This window comes from Sylvia atricapilla, chromosome 3 (genome assembly GCF_009819655.1).
Source record: "Sylvia atricapilla isolate bSylAtr1 chromosome 3, bSylAtr1.pri, whole genome shotgun sequence".
Taxonomy (NCBI): Eukaryota; Metazoa; Chordata; class Aves; order Passeriformes; family Sylviidae; genus Sylvia; species Sylvia atricapilla.
In genome coordinates, this window is record NC_089142.1 from 69,265,806 (window position 1) to 69,282,793 (window position 16,988).

General features: G+C 41.7%; 1 protein-coding gene across 2 annotated transcripts; it reads right to left on the bottom strand.

The window, feature by feature from the left end:
• Nucleotides 1-448: 448 nt before the first annotated feature.
• Nucleotides 449-15,746, bottom strand: LGALS8 (galectin 8). Of its 2 annotated transcripts, XM_066315675.1 has the most exons (10): nucleotides 15,629-15,746; nucleotides 13,570-13,779; nucleotides 9,659-9,747; nucleotides 8,813-9,023; nucleotides 8,030-8,146; nucleotides 6,253-6,309; nucleotides 6,148-6,174; nucleotides 4,695-4,783; nucleotides 2,162-2,327; nucleotides 449-1,698 (listed from the first exon to the last, which is right to left on the bottom strand). In XM_066315675.1, the coding sequence occupies exons 2-10, from the start codon at nucleotides 13,681-13,683 to the stop codon at nucleotides 1,549-1,551; spliced, it is 1,020 nt and encodes a 339-aa protein (XP_066171772.1). In that variant the 5' UTR covers nucleotides 13,684-13,779; nucleotides 15,629-15,746; the 3' UTR covers nucleotides 449-1,548. The 2 variants fall into 2 exon arrangements, with proteins under 2 accessions (XP_066171772.1, XP_066171773.1); XM_066315676.1 differs by lacking the exon at nucleotides 6,253-6,309.
• Between the last annotated feature and the right edge of the window lie 1,242 nt (nucleotides 15,747-16,988).

Genomic DNA, 16,988 nt, shown 5'->3' on the forward strand with positions numbered 1-16,988 from the left:
GTGAATGAGCTTCCATCCAGGGTGCAGCATGCCATGTAGATCCCATATATGGAAAGATTACCACATCAAGCTCTTACAGGATTTTCTTAAAACTGTTAATTGTGTCTGCTGTCAAACAGCAAGGACATACCCATAAGAACATCTGCTGAACTCTTAGCTAAGGGCAGGGACACACAAGTGGTGGTACTGCCATGAGGAGCTGCCTATCAGCTCCTCTGTTCCAATGACTTTATCCTGCAGCCAAGAGGTACGTACAGCACAGCACTGTCCTGAAGGCCAGCCCAGCCCCAGTGCCTGCTCAGGTTAACTGCTCTGTGGATAACTAATTCCTTGATGTGGAAATGGTTCTCCAGGGTTCTGCCAACTTGGAAATAGTGGTAAGATAGTAACAAAACAAGATAACCGACCAAAAAGGGATCATAGCTACTTAGCAACACTTGGAGAAAGGCAGAGTTCAGGTATGTTTTTATTGATGCTTTTTATACATTAAATCTGCTCTTTTAGTGTACATTTTACTCTTGAAATTGCTTCAGTATTAGCAGTCTTAAGATATAAAGGGACGTCCTTCAGGCTTGTAGGGACAACCAGTAGTAACTTATTTTTAAAAAGATTATAAAAAGATGGACATTTGTAGGGAAAACTGAATCAGGACAGTTTATTTCACATAGATAGTATTTTAAACAAGACTGAAAAAGGATTAATTCTCTAGTCTGCTACTGAGTAGTTGAATGCCATCTCAGCTGAAACCCTACCTGGACTACCTGGATTCAGAGCTGTCTTAAAAATGAAACCCACAAACATCTACTTCAGATCCTAAGGATTCTTAACCCAGTTAGGAGCTCCTTCAGATCAAACAAGTTTCCAAAAGTTCTTGTAATTGAAACCAGCTAAATCACTTTCCTGTTTCAATTTGGAAAACTAAATGCTAGAAAACTTGGGCCCTTCTAAGCAGGAGTTGACATAGCCATATGTGTCAGAGATGGTGCTATTGCAGCAGCAGGCTAAGAGGTAAGATCAAACTTCTTGCCCTTTGCCAGAAGTAAGGGGTCAACTGTTTGCTTAATTCAGCCTCCCTGTAAAAGTTATAGGTGCTAACATAAATTAAGACATAGAAAATTATAATCCATAGTTCTCTCATAAATAAATTATAAACATCCCTTTGGAGGTGGATAACTGCATCTTTGGACCCTATTCTAGTCTCATTTCTACTTCATAATATTGAATGGATGGTACTGAGGAATGCCAAATGGTAGTTTAACTTAAACATACAGACTGCAAGTGTTAGACACAGTATGATGCAGCATTTTCATATTGCTAGGTTCAATAATACAGGAGATTTATCTGAGCAAACACTAACTTAGCTTGCCAGGAAAGTAGAGGAGTATTTAAATTTGCAGTTAGCATTTCTGGTACTTGCCTAACTCAGGCAAATGCAAAAGCCTAGACAGATTAAAGGCAGGCTCAGCACGAGTCAGCACCTGTTTGTACTTGACAAGGAGGCACTGTCATTAGAAGAGGTTAAATTCTTCTAATAGTGATTGAAAAGAACTACCAGCTCCTCACATCCAACAACTGAACATCTCCCGTGACTTCCACTATGTTGATCTTTTCAAGCTGTTTAAAACGATGCTTGTACTCCAGAGTGTGAACACCATTAATAGCCACTTTGAACTGGTAGGCATCACAGAAAATAATCAGCTGGAAAGCAAGAAGAGAAACAGTTAAGATTTAAGCTCAGGTAATATGTGAAAAACAATCTGATAACCTAGCACAGACTTAGGCAAGACATGTTTTTTTACAGAGAATGTTTCATGCAAAAGCAACATTTAAAAATAAAAATGGGGCATCACTAAAATTCTCAGAACCACAGCATAACTTAAATTGCAAAGGACCCATAAGCACCATCAAGTCCAACTCAATTTAATTTAAATTTACTCTTACCATAGGTTGAATTTTTGCAACTACTTAAAAAGAAAACTGTTACTAAATAAAGACAAACCTCAGCTCTCTGTGGTCTCCCATTTAATCCAAAGTATTTTCTAGACATGAAAAGCAGGAATAGCAATTTTATTTAAATCTGTATTAGTAATAGGACATTTAAGCACCAATGTTAATCCATTTGGTAGATTTTTCAGTTTGATGCTCTTTCAGTTAATCTTACCTCAAAGTACATCCCTGGACTGAAAGGGAAGTTAGCAACTTCCTTTTCTTCTTCTCCCCAGCTGTCGTGAAGGTAGGAGTTTCTTACAAAAACTTTATTTTTCATTCGGGGATTCAGATGTAAAGCAATGTCCTTTGAGTCACTTGGTCTCAGATTTATTGCAAAGCTGGAAGATATTTTTTAAGGTTTACTGCACCAAGGGTTCACAGACATGACAACAGCAGTCAATGCCATTTACAAAGTCCGTAGACAAAACTCAGGCTGTTTAGGAGCCAGGGCTGAGATTCACCTGAAGAACAAAGCAGGCAGCCAGCCAGCATGCACTTGTCTCCTCTGCACACAAACCTTTGCTGGAGGCAGCAAATGTGGGACATGACCCTGCTAGATCCACTTCATCATTCACAGCTCTCTGTACATGTCTCAGCAAGAAGCTATTGAGCCAAGAGCTGCTCCCCTGCTGCACTAGGAAGCAGCACAGGAACATTCTCACAGGATTCTCACAGGAACATGCAGAGCTGCCTGCTCCCCCACCTTTTTCACTCAGGCAATGGAGAGTGAAAGGCTTTGTTTTACCCAAAGTCATCATCTTCTTTCTGCCAACAAACTGGTTGGACTCTAAGGAAAAGTTCAAGGATTCTCTCCATACATTTAAGACTGTTGGGACACCATGCATACAAAATGTTATTTTGTAGGCAGCAAAGCTCAGTCCAGGCTGAATGAATACTCTGCCATTACAGACATGCCCACCTAATAGGGTTCCTAAAGGGGAGCTCTGGAGAAGGGTCTGGAGCTCTGATCCAGAGGGAACAGTCATTCAAATTCAAATGAATGCTTCAACCTATGGCAAAGATCTTACTGCATTTGAAAAAAAAAAAAATATTCCCTCCCCACCCAAATCAGCTCCAGCTGTCAGATTGTTGCCCTCTTTGGAGAATTATTCAGTCCAGATAGGAAATATTGCAACATTTCCAACATGTGGAATTCTCTATTTCACCAAGAAAAAGAAATATCCACAGCTGTATGAACTGAGCAAAAGAAATGAAATAACTTATAAACTCTATATAAATATATAGGTTTAAAAGCATAAATATAAAAAGCAGACAACCTGCATGCTTTAACAGCCAAAAGCCTCTTCATGCTTATACGCATCTGAGCACATTCATCACTTGAAAAGTGCTAATAAATTTTTCAAGCCAAAAGAAGGAAAAGAAACACTACTCTCTAAGTATTAATTATCCTATTCAATCTGAAGTCCATCCAAACTTTGTGGATAAGGATTCCAGACCTTGGATTCCAGTATGAACTCTGCATGCTGTTCAACTGGAGGGAAGAAACATGCCCTGAGGAAGCGGGAGTGCAGTACACACACACACAATGTGAAAACATGCTTCTCATCATTTTCATTTCTCATTAATTGCTTCATTTTTAGGCATGTTTTTGCAGAGCCAAAACCACCCTTAAAGTAAAGGGCATTTGTTCAGACATTTGCTAAGCTCCATTTTGACTGTATTGTGCTCCCCTCGTCCCCGAGCTTTATTTCATGTTTGGAAAATGTGTTCTTTGCAATCCCTTGTTCCTAATTTGCTATCAAAATTATTGCTTATACTCCCCTAACAGCTTTCATAGAATCACAGAATGGCCTGTGTTGGCAGGGACCTTAAACCTCATCTCATTCCAACCCCCTTGCCATGAACAGGGACACTTTTCATCAGATCTGGTTGCTCAGCGCCCCATCCAACCTGGCCTTGAACACTGCCAGACATGGGGCATCCACAATTTCTCTGGGAACTCCATTCCAGTGTCTCACTACCCTCACAGTAATGTATTTCTTCCTCATATCTAAACTAAACCTACTCTCTTTCAGTTGGAAGCCATTCCCCCTTGTCTGTCACTACATGCGCTTCTAAATAGTCTCTCTCCATGTTTCTTATAGGCACCTTTCATTTACTGGAAAGTCATGATTAGCTCTTCTTGAAGCACTTTTTTTCCCAGGTTGAACAATCCAAATTATCTTAGCCTTTCCTCTTAGGAGAGGTGCTCCATCCTTCTTAATCACTCAGCTATTATCAGTTAGGCACCTTCATACTTATACCAAGGAGGTTTGTCAGAGAAATTATTTTAACATGTAGCATTTGAGCACACTGGCAACTCGCCTCACTTGTGTTTCACCTATTTCTGCCAGATCCTTACTCTTGGATCTCTTTAGAATAAAAGCTGTCTCTGTACAGTACATTTGCTCACACTTCCTGCAGAATGGAGAGCCCTGAACAAACACACAAATTTGTGAATGACACAGATTTAGTAGGTAAGACACTTAGGTTTTACCTTTACTGTTCACAATGGAGCTGCTCTTTTAAGTCCTCTCTAAAGCCGTAATCCTGCTGGTTCTTGAGGAAACTGCACTGTAGTTTCAGATGATTCCAGATGCAAAGTTGCAAGTGAGTAAGGACATATACAGAGGCAATGGAAAAGCCTACTCATTCTCAAGAACACCTCAGTTAAATAACAGAAAAAAACCATCAGTAACACATACCTCTTTGGGGTTTTATTCACTTCTCCTTTAATGGCAATTGTGCATCCTGGACGAAGTGCAGTATCAAGTTTCCCAACATAAGGAACACCCTGGAAGTACACTCCCAGTAAAAATTTTGACTGTGATTTACTTTTTTCACTGTTTTTATACAAGCTGAGCTTTAGTATGACAGGAAGAAATTTTGGCCTACAATTGCAAATCTGCACTTAAAGCTAAAGTTGTTCCTACCAGCATATTGCGGGATCTTAATACTACAGTGGGAAACTTACACTGAGATAAATGCATTAATGTATTGGGTTTTAATTTAGACTACCTCCCTGGGTTCAAAACAAACATTATTTTCAAGTACTTCTACAACCACTTATGGTGGAAGGAGGGGAAGAAGAGGAAAGAAAAAAAAAGAAGTAAAAAGTAAGCATGAAGCTCCCTGCAATAGTTTAAATTCATATAACATAATTATTCAGACTTATACACGACTTCTCATCTCTGGAAGTATCAGTTTTGCCTTCAAGAGAAAGACTCATGCTAAGTTGTGCTGTTGTCCCATGGTCACATAAGTACTAGAAGCAGAATCACTGTGTTCTGTTCTCTGGCAGCAGGTCATAATGATAGTGCAAATATTTCACTCGTCTTTTTTTTTTTTTTTTTTTTCCCCATTGTGTTAGAAGTTATTTTTACCAGGAAAAAAAAAGGGAATGGAGAAGCACTTCACTTTTACATTTTTGCTGAAGTCCACCATTTGCAAACTACAATACTGCACACTGTTTTGTTTGAAGAAGACAGGGACAAAGCATCTAAAATTATGACATTCACTGCAACTTCACTTTCTCCACAAATTCTGTTTGTATATATTTCCTGGCTTCAACCCCTTTTCTGTTTGAGTCCTTGCTGTAGTGTGGATACAGTCCACAAGGTTTTTGCAAAAGGATGACCACTCATTCCATCTATACTCCATGTTAGCTGGATGCAAGTTCTACCCCTAAAGAGCAGTGCTTGCATCCAGCCACCTGAAGTGTACAAAGGGATCTGTCAGCAAGAGGAAGATGTGGCAGACAGGTTCCACACATGCTAACATGACTGCAGAATGACTTTCACTTTGAAGGCATTCCCTAAGGCAGAGAAAACAAAGCCCATGCCTATGTGAAAAAAATTTCAAATGTGACTTGGTCCTTTAAAACTTCAGATACCTCACTTTTAATTTCTTTTAATTTCTTTGTTTATGGCTGTGGATGCTGTGTTTATCTTTTGGGTTTTTTAAATGATTTAACAAAAGTCTCATTTGTACTAGCAACAGAGAAGAGAATAACCCTCTACAAAACCTCACTGATGATCCTTCTCCAGCTGACTGTCAATTCCTTCCTTCTTGTCTTTTGTGCATGTCTTTTCATGAATAACCGAAGGATTTTTGATTTTTTTATTCTACATTTGCCACAAATCTACAGGAAACACTTACCAGTTGTGAACCATTTGGCATTTCCCCCTACAAGAGAAGAAAAGGACATTATCTAGCATATCAGACAACAGGGAGATTCATGCAACCTTCTACAAACATACGTACATTTTCTGTGCTTATCTTTGTTACTCCTAGAGATGATGGCTGAGAGCCTTGTAAAGACTGCAGAAAGAGAGATATTTAGGTGTCATTGCTAACGTCATATAACTTTAGCATAAAGTTGGTTTAGAACAATGTAAGGATCAGCATGCTTTGAATGGTGAACTGTTCAGATGGGAATTTAGGGTTATGTCAATGAAAAAGCTAGCCAAACCCTTACAAACTAAAGAAAAGTTCTGTGGATCAACTGCTGAAGTCAAATCAACATTTCTGAAGATCACCTCATTACAATTTGAATCTTTATTTAACAGTCAGAGCAGTGTCAAGCCTTCAGGATCTCAGGGTACCCACAGAGTCTTCCTCGCTGGGGTAGAAATACCAGTAAGGCAAGTCCACACAGTGGGGCTCTTGGGATTCTAAGCTGCATCCTTGTCCCTTCTCATGGGGAAGGGCAGGCAAGCAACATGGCCATAGCAGAGACAGTTCCAGCTTAGCCCTAGAAGGTTGTGTCTTCAGGTTGTTTATTCAAATACAAACCTCCAACTTCCTCCTCAGAAAAGTGTATAAAAAGCAAAGACTAAAAGGAAAGAATTGCCTTTCTCCATTCCTTTCTTCCACAAAGCATACAGCATCAGCAGCCACAGATTAAACCAAGTGTATGTTTTGTGCTTGGGTCAGAAACCAAAAGCACCTGCCTGTGCCCTCAAGCTCTTCTTGGAGTCAGTCCTTCAAGATTAGGATACAGAGAGCTTTTGCAGGAATATTATTAGAGCAAAATGCCCAAGGCCAAGTGATGTGACCCATAAAAATCTGCTTACCAGCTCTGCAAATGATCTTTAAACATAGCAGACCTATGTTTAAAGCTTAGACTTTATTAGGCTCAGCTTCACCTCCTACCAAAACAATTATTAGTCTGCTGCCCTGAGTTAGACCTGATATTTGTCAGCAAGAATCAAAAGCTTTGCCCACGACGATGTAGTGAAGATTGCACTGAAGAGACAAGGAGTATTTCACAGGAGGACATAGGCTACCTTAGTGAGTGGCAGAAAAGAGAAAAGGCATTCACCTTCTGTATCTCCCTGGAATTTTATCACCTCCAGTTTCTGTTCTAAAGGTCTAACTCTTCCAGAACAAAAGGATCTCTCCTACTGCACAGGGAAAAACTCTCTGTTAGTTTACTATCAGTAGCAGAGCTGGCAGCTGAGAGGAGGCACAGCACAGCCTTCACTCAGAATTCACTGCAGTTTCATCCATGAGCAAGTCAAGCTCCAAAGTGTGAGAAAGAATACTTCTCATCCCTATAAACGTACACTTCTGACTTCATTCAACAAATCAGTCAGTTAAGCAGGAAAAACAGGACTATGTGCACAAGGAGTTCCAGCGGACCTTGGCATTTCAAAGCCAAAATACAAGTTACAGCCATGGATAAACTTGTCACTTAGATGCACTGAATACTGACAAGTCCTTCTGGAGCCCCTGCAATATCTGAAAAGTCTAACCCACTCCTAGACTAAGTATCCAATCAATTCTTCTATCATCTGTCCTGTTAACTTTGTAAGCTGATAACTTTTGTCACTTTCTTGCCCCTAACTGCAAGACTAAAACAGGAAGACAGAAATCCTCATGAGAGTCATATGCTGAAATGTGGGGAAACCAAAATCCCCTTACTAACACTGGGCTGTGTAGCTGCTTCTCCTTCCTTCCCTTGTACCATAAAACCCACTATGCAGTTTAGCAGGACGGAGGAAATGAATCAAACAAGTCAGCTATCTCTACAACTTACCTTAGAAACAAACTCTATGGTTTTGATCTGCACTTTGCCATATATTCCAAGAGTATCTATTTTCTCAAGGCTGATTCTGTGGTTGTAGAGCAGCAAGTGTTTTTTGTTTACAGTCACCTAAAGAGACAGGAAGCACAACAGAAAAACTGTATTAAACATATATTACACCAGCCATGTATCAAATTGTATCAAATGCCCACATCTCTGGTTTACACTGGTTTGTTACAGAAACAATTTGGTACAAAACACTCCTAGGAGAATCCTAGAAATATCAGATCAACGAAGTTCAGCTCAGCCATGATTCAGTCTCTTTTCCATCACTATGAGGGAGATTCATTTGCCTACACTAAAATTTACATTTCACACCTCTGTTTCTCACACCTGATCATTTACCAATATGGTATTATCAATGTAATAGAACCTAGTATTGCAGTCTAACAGAGCAAGACAAATACACTTCACATGCCCTCTCCAAGAGGACTGTCCTACACTAGTCACAGAACAGGTTTATCCCAAGATTAGCCCTTTGCACATACACAGGGAAGGGTGGAGTAGCCATTAGCTATGGCAGGAAGTTCCTTGCCTACTCATCCAATTTGGAGGGAAGCAATACAAAATTAAAGGTCTGATTTAATTAACACCTCTTTAAAGAAAAGCTGTAAACTTTTCTGTAGTTAGACTATACCTAGGTAACAGACCTCCAATATTTGTTTCAATTATGCTAAATACCTCTACTTTATTGGCCTGGCAATGACTGCAGATGAAGAATCAATCCAGACTCACCTGGAATTTATCCTTTAAAATCATGATGACAATCTCAAATGACTTTCCTTTTTCAAAGGGCATCTCATAAGTGATCTCCTCCCAGCCCCACTTCTCCCTCTCCAGTGTGTTGCAAACAATGCAGCCAGACCTTCTGAAGCGGGGGTTGAAATGGAAAGCCACATCAGCCCGAGGCTTTATGCTGCTGCCACACTGTAAATCCACCTGGAACCTAATCAGAAAAATAAGACAAACCACATTCAGCTCAGTCTCTCAAAAACCCCACCTAAAGGCTCAGTACATTTGTGTTTTACTGTGGAGCCTCAGAACAGGCAGACGAAAGGAATGTCACTGGATAAAAAAAAATCCCCAAACAAACATTTGTCCTCCTCTCTTCCTACACAGCTCTGAAAGGTTCTCCCATGATCTACTGCAGTGAATATGTTTAAATTTTTTTAATGTTTAAATTTATTCAATGTTTAAATGTTTAAATTTTTTTAATGGTCATCATTCACACCATGTAAGCTCCTCACTCACTGCATTCACCACCTTCTCTCCCATCACCTGCAGAAGAATATATCAAACGAACCTTGGATCAGGCCAGGGAACAGAACCCTGTTATTACTGGACACAAGCACTAGTCCATACCTCCTTATCCCAGTTTAACTTAATTCCTACCTACAACGCATTCAGTTATCCATTTTGTTAGTCTCAGATTACCCTTTAAGACTGATTCAATCTGCTGCTATCACAGAGATTTAGATCAAGCCTTTGTGTGCCATCCTAAGTAGGAGCCCTGGAAACATTTCATCCACTATATTCTTGCTCACATGGTGACACTGCAAAACATGACAACATCGTCTCTACCTGTCTGCATCATCAGGAACAGCCCCATGTATCACAATCAGCTCTCCAGGAACAAGGCCACCATGTATTGTCCCAACATATGGAATGATCTAGAAGAGGGAAGAATGAAAAAAAGAAAAGAATATTCCAATACCATTTTGTGATGGAGGCAAATAACCCCAAATTAGTTTAAAAATTAGTATTCTAGTTCTTAATTATATGATGCTCTACAACACTAAAAGAAACAAAACTAAATTTTAATGTACAAGAAAGCACAGCAGAAATGGAAAACCTGGAATATTTTCCCCTATGAAAATCAAGTTTTCAAATAAAATTAAAACTAAAATTTCCATCCTTCATTCTTAGTTCTTAAATGAAGAGTCATAATATTTTATTGCCTTGCTATTCATAGGGCATAAAGAAGATTCACTACAAATTAGGTCATTCCCAAGGGCTGACAACTATCAGCCCCTCGCTGGTACCAGGAGCAACTTCCACAACTCCCCTGACCCTAGACTACAGGAGTTGCTTCTTCACTTGTTCTTGCTCCATTAGGGAAAACAGTAATAGGAAGAGACTATGTCAGAGTGCCTTCTTAGTAAAACCTACACAAACACAATAAAATACCTCATCCTAAGAACAGCAAAGTGCACTGAAACAGGCCTGTTCAGGAATGTTGGATTTTATGGTGTCTACAGTATGCAGTCTGGCTCAAAGCCTCACTGTCTTTTCTTCCTTATCAATAGCTGGAGAAGGTACCATATGGACGTTACACTGAACTGAAATGGCAGCATGGTGAGAGTTGTAAGCCATAGGGAGGGATATGTTAGTTAGGATAAAAGCCCCAAACACCCTGGCACAGCTCACTGGTAAAGACTCAGCCATGCTCAGAGAAGCCCCACCCTGATCATCCAGCATTTCAGGAAGGGATGGGAAGCATCTTAACATTAAACTGTGGAAGTTCCAGCTGCCTGGCCTGAAAGCAAAGCAGTAAGCCTACATCTCATCACATGTGTGATGTGCCTCAGATTGAAACAGGAAGTAAATGGTAGAAAATGTTGCTTTTACTCTGGTTAAAAGACAGGAAATTTTGCCAAGGTTGGTTTTGGTAGTTTTTAAGACTGTAGGATACCTTTGAAATGAAACATCAATTGTAAACAACAGTTCCAGTAATTTAACAGCAAAAATAACAAACACACTGGAATTACTACTCGTGAATGGAATATTGGACCATAAAATGACAAGTTGAGATTTTTATTTTTAATATATATATATCATTGCATGAAACAGGCAGATATGAAAAGGATATGTTTGCTGACACATATTTTTGTTAATCTGTGAGGAAAAAGGAATGACAACAGAAATTGTCTAAATCCAGAGTGTTGATCATTTCTGCCAGAAGACACACATCCTTTTCTGCTCACTCTCCACTTTCCTTCTCAGCTACCCATCCACTGCATAAAACCTAATTCAGAGTCATCTTCAGCATGGGGGAAAAAAATTAAAACTTGTGTCTAAAGCAAATTGTCAGGTTGTTTAAAGTCTCATCATTTTTATCAGCTTTAGCAGGTGCAGTAGAAGAGGACCAAAATGTGAAATTAGGTGTTAAAAGTGAAAGGAAAGTGAAATCTCTTTGCTTACTGGTAGTCTCTTGGTTCCTTAAAATACATGTTGCAGACCGGAAGATAATTTTTATTCAAATAAAAACAACAATAATAAAAAAGAAAAAAATGTATCTTGCTTGTTCTCATTTTTACACTCTGCTCCTGAGGGGCAGTAGCTCTATTGCAGTAAAGTAGTAAATTACTGGTTCAGTCTCCAAAGATAAACCAAAGAAGTACACACAGGTCAGGGATACTGGGACTCGACCACTTTAGTGAAGCAAAGTTCTATACTCCTGAAAAGGAACTGTGGCAAAAGTACTTCTTTATATTCAGAAGGATGCATTTATTTAAAAGAAAAGGTGGCCCATCAATGCTTCAGCAGCTCAGATATGGAACCTACAAGACTACAAGAGAGCATTTTCTGGGTGCAATAATATAGACTTAATGAGACTTTGTAATCATAGAATGTGCCTGTAATTTCCTCATGTCTCAAGATCCTCTTCTGCTGTTTTTTCCTCATTTATTAAAAACAGTGCTTGTCACATGACATGATCTACCATCATCCTGTCTTTCTTCTAGACCTCCAAAGCTTAGCTCTAAAGCCAGCTGGTCAATGTCAAATGAGTTTGAGAGGTCTCAAAGGTGATGTTCCTCCTAAAAGAAAACGCCAGTTTTCATAAAACAAGAGTAAATATTATGGTCTTACAGAGTAAAGGACTGTGATAAAAGCTTTTATCCATCGTGCTGGATATCAGACAGCCGCCCCACCAGATGGGAAATGACATCATTTCTTGTCAGATGGGTGGAGCAAAAGGCATAAAGGAGGAAAGCAGATTTTCTGCATGCTTGAGAACAGTACAGTAATGAAGAAATACATCTCAGACTCAAACCTGTTATAAAGCTATGAAGTTCTACTGCTAATGGAACAAGGTACTGAAACAAAAACATTTTCATAGTATGGCCTGCTACAGAAGGGCTGAGGTTGGATAACACCTCTGGTGTCTCTAATGAAATGCCTTGCCCAAAAGTAATGTCACACAGAGCAGGCTGCTCATTGCCTTGTCTGGAGGCTGCCCCAAAGTCATCAGCACAATCCTTCCCAACTCTGCTTCCATATTTCAATCTCAAATATTCATTCTTTTTCCCACAATATGCTCTTGACCCCTAAGCTCTAGTTGAATTCTCCTGTTAAGACTTTCACCCATCATACTGATCAGTCCCCCTGTAGCCACCCAATTTTGCTGGACTCTCAGTCTCTGACACTACTCATTTGTCCTAAACATCTTCTAATCCTCTTCACATCTTCTCTTCTACCAAGACTTCCACTGACCAACTTTCATCCCCCCTTTCTTTTTGCACTTCAGTCTTTCCACCTGTTAGTTAATCACACAGCTTTCCTTCCTGTTCCAGCTGGGTTCTTGTGAAGGAGGTTTAAACTATTCCTCCCTCATCCCTAACTCTATTCACTTTGCAAGCAGTGACCATACACTGGGAATAAACAATGAGACTCACTGAGGGCCCAAGAGTGTGACAGTGTAAAGCAGCAATAGGTAAGGAAGTCCTGTGTAGGTCTGTGTTACTGTACATTCTCCATAAATACTTCAGATTTTACTATTTTAAAGGGGTCTAGCACAGAATGGTAAAAATACTATTTCCTGCACGTTCAACTTTTTTTAAGACACAACAGAAAACACAGCTTCAGGTCACTCCTTGAGGATAAGCCAAAGTCAGGCTGCTGTCACAGACCATGAGAATGCTAGAACTTCTCAGAAAAGGTTTCCAGACTCTGAGCTAGGCAAACAAAATTCTGTCAAATCCAATCTTTGCAATTCCTGATTCATGTCAGTTCAAGTCTTCTGTAGAAAACATGATTTATTATGAATTGAGATATGAACTATGAAAGAAGATTCCAAGTTTAGTTGTTCAGACTGAAGTTACAGGCATCACAAAATATACATTTCATGAGAGCTGCCAGGCACCACCCGTGTTTACAGAGAATTAGGAGTGAAAACACTTCTTATCACACTTTCACTTTCCAGCACTTTCTGCAAAAATGCCAGACATCTACATAAGCTGTACATAAAACAGGATTATCCCCCAAGGCTGACAGAACATCTGTTCTCTTTTGGAAGTCCTGTCCATTTGTTTACAGCACAATTTCTAAACATCTTCTAAACACTTCATGTCACCTGTGACATTCTGCCTCAAACACCTGAGTGATGCAGAGCTCTCAGCAGCATCCCTCACTGTGCAAAACAGTACCACTGACATAAAACAGCCCAGTCCCATTTCCCAAGGGAGACACTGTTGACATGAGAGAGGAGTTACCGGGTTACTGATTGTCTTCTGCGATGTATCTAAGGGCAGCTCACGGATTTCTTTTTGTGGTGCATCCAAGGTCAGTTTACGCATTTCCTTCTGAGTTGCAGCCAAGGATGTCATCTTCCCTCCTCCAGCTGAAGTTTGTCAGTTCTGTGTGGCCACTGCTCTAGTGTACGTAAAGAACTCACTGATCAGGCAACACCAAAAGAGGGATCCCTTTGGAAAAAAAACCCAAAAATTTTAATTAAAGAGAAACAAGGTGACACAACATAGAGTGAAACCCTCCAAGGTACAACTATAAATAGCACAAGAAATTATGCAAACATCTTTCCAGTAAATCTGCTGGAGTTTTGAAACATGAAATTAAAAGGCTTGCTTAAAGCACTGAGATGCCACACTGGTACATAGTGTCAGCAGCAGCGTGCTATCCCCAGATTTCCCATGGCAGACAAGCCTTAGTGGGCGACCTTGCCCTTTCAACTTTTATCTTACATAAACTTAAGAAATACTAGGCAAAGACAAAGAAGAGAAACAGGGGGTGTATTATATTTATTCCTCCAACACATACAATCCCTGAACTCCATAAGTAATTACAGGAGTTTGTAAAACTAGAATTAAATGCACAACATTAATAAGAAATAAAGTTGTGAGTATACTCAGCTACACTGCAACTTCTTTAGCAAATCAATCCTTTAACCAAGTGACCAAAATTCACCGCCCAACTGAAACTACTAAGTATTATTTCTGGCATATTCTGGAGAAACAAGGTAGCATGCAAGCTGTGGTGATGACAAGCAGACAGGGAAAAAGTCAAGGGTGAGGGCTCTAGCCACATTATTGTGTGACAACAGCAAGCAATGTTATGACTAAAAAAAAAAAAAAAACACCAGAAAAAACTCCAAAACAAGACAAAACCAAAAGCCTGAGGTCTGTGGCCTGTTCCAAAAGGGTTTATCTTCTGCAATAATTAAAAACCAGCGTGGTCCATTTTGCAACATCTGGCTTATCTTGTTGGAGATTTGGACTAGATGGGTATTAACTGACCCACCTAAGACCAGTATCTGGAATACAATTCAGAGAACACTAAGTGCAAACATCGTGCAACTCTTTTGCCCTTCGACCTCAAGGGATACTACCATAAATTCACTTTTGCCTGAGCGGAGAAATTTTATTGATTTCATTTTTAAAAGGAGAAAATAAAGACCAAATCAAACAATAACTTTGCCTTTACCATTGTACAGTCCAACGACAGACCCCACGAAAACGAAACCTACGGTCCAGCAGACTGCGTATCTGAATTTCCTGTGTGTGCAACAGCAATCTAGATCCTGCTAGGAGAGGATCCTGGCACAGGATCTTGGCAGAGCAGGTGGCACTACGACAAGGTGATGACTTAAGGGTTCTCTTGTTTGCAGTAATAAGGTCGCAATAATAAGGAAAGATACAATCCAAGCTCTGTTTGTCAAACGCAGATATGCAACTGCAAAGCTCTCCTGTATCCTTCTGTCAGAGGAGCCACTACCAGGGTACGTGTTACACCAAATCGGCAACACGGCAAGTTAAGGTTCCCCGACTCTGCTTTGAGAACTGAGACACACAGGCTGCCCTGTTATCTCACACATTGCAAGGGGCTGGAAATATCTTCCACAAAGAGAAAACCATGGAGGCCAATATGAGCTATTACGCTTCCCACTATGACACAGAGAAAATGTGTCCTTCATGAGTTACCTTCATGAGGGTAACTCCGGCCGGTCCTTACAATTAAAGGGAGATTTCGCACCAGTGCGAACAAGGCTTCTAGAAAGAGAATTACTGAGATACTTTCTGGATATCTGCAAGCAACTAAAGTACAAAACACCGGCGGTGTCCCCCCGTCCCCCGCTATAAACCCAACACTCCCGAACACTGGAAGGACACGGGACAAAGCAACCTTCGGCCGCTTCAGCTTTACAGCGAACCGAGGCAGTCCCGGCTCCCCACAGCCCCGCCGGGAGCAGTCCCTCTCCCCGACACGCACAGGGGCGGGCAGGGAACGTGTCGCTGCATTCTCCGCTCCGTCTCCTACCTGCAGGACGCACCGCGGCGATCAGCAGCGCCCGCACCCCCGCGGGACCCGCCCGCCCGGCGCCGCCGCCATCGCCGCCGGCCCCGCGCCCGCCCCACACCGCGGTGACGTCACCGCGCCGCCGCCCGCGCGGGGGCTGTGGCGCGTGCCCGGCGCAGGCTGCTGGCCCCGGCGCGCGCAGGCGCCTCCCCCTGCAGGCGGCCCCTATGGCGGCCCCTATGGCGGCCCCCGCACCCTGTGGAGTAAATCGCGCTCTTTCCCCTGCGAGCCGTTCGCGTCCTATGTGTGTTGACCTGCTTCTGAAGGTCCCGTGTCGCAGCGCAGTCCCGTCTCCTGACGAGGCACATCTCACACAGAGTCACAAACTTGTTAGCGCCTTTCCAACTCTCTGGTGATCCAGTCCAACCCCCCAGTGAGGGCAGGGTCACCTCGAGCAGGTGACACAAGAACGCGTACAGATGGGTGTTGAAGGTCTCCAGACAGAGAGGTTCCACGACTTCCCTGGGCAGCCTGTTCCAGTGCTCTACCACGTGAAGTTCTCCCTTACGTTCTTGGGTTTTAGCTTATGGCCATTGCTCCTCACACTATCACAGCACATCATTGAAAAGAGTTTGGCACCATCCTCTTGAACTCACCTGTGAGATATTTCTGTGTATTAATGAGATCCCTCTCAGCCTTCTCCAGACTAACCAGGCCCAGCTCTCACAGTCTCTCCTGAGAGATACTCGAGACCCCAAATCATCTTTGTAGCCTCTGCTGGACCCTCTCCAGGAGCTTCTTGTCTTCCTCATACTGAGGAGCCCAGAACTGGACACAGCACTCCTGCTGTGGCCTCTGTAGGGTGGAGTAGAGGGGCAGGATTTCCTCCCTCAGCCTGCTGGCCACACTCTTCCCAATGAATCCTTGGATACCATTGGCCCTGCTGGCTGCAAGGGCACCGCCGGCTCTTGGTCAGTTTTCACCCACCAACACTCCCAGGTCCTTCTCTGCCAAGCTGCTCTCTAGAGATCAGCCCTCAGCCTGTGCTGGTGCTTGGGGTTATTCCTCTCCTTGTTGACCTCATTAGGTTTCTCTCCACTCAATTTTCCAGGCTCTCCAGTGACCTGTGATGACTGTGGTCATTTCTGTGACCAGATCCAAACACAGTTTCAAAGCTCACACTGGGTCATTTGCTGCCCCAGGACCTTTGTGTTTCTGAATCCTGGAAATCTTATACCCAACCCAGCCCTAAAATCACCACCCCAAGGCTCTGCTTCCATCTTCCTGTTCCTTTGCAGGCCCCACTAAAAGTGATTCTGGCAGTTTTGGTCTAGTAAGCAGGAAGGCCAATGAAGTCCCTTGCAGTTTTACAGCTCATGAT

Coding starts and splice junctions, on each gene's coding strand:
- LGALS8 (XM_066315675.1), bottom strand. CDS start 13,683: ATGACATCCTTGGCTGCAACTCAGAAGGAAATGCGTAAACTGACCTTG. Junction 9,024..9,658: donor GTTCCTGATGATGCAGACAG/GTAGAGACGATG, acceptor TTTTCTGATTAG/GTTCCAGGTGGATTTACAGT. Junction 6,310..8,029: donor CCATAGAGTTTGTTTCTAAG/GTAAGTTGTAGA, acceptor CTCTTTCTGCAG/TCTTTACAAGGCTCTCAGCC.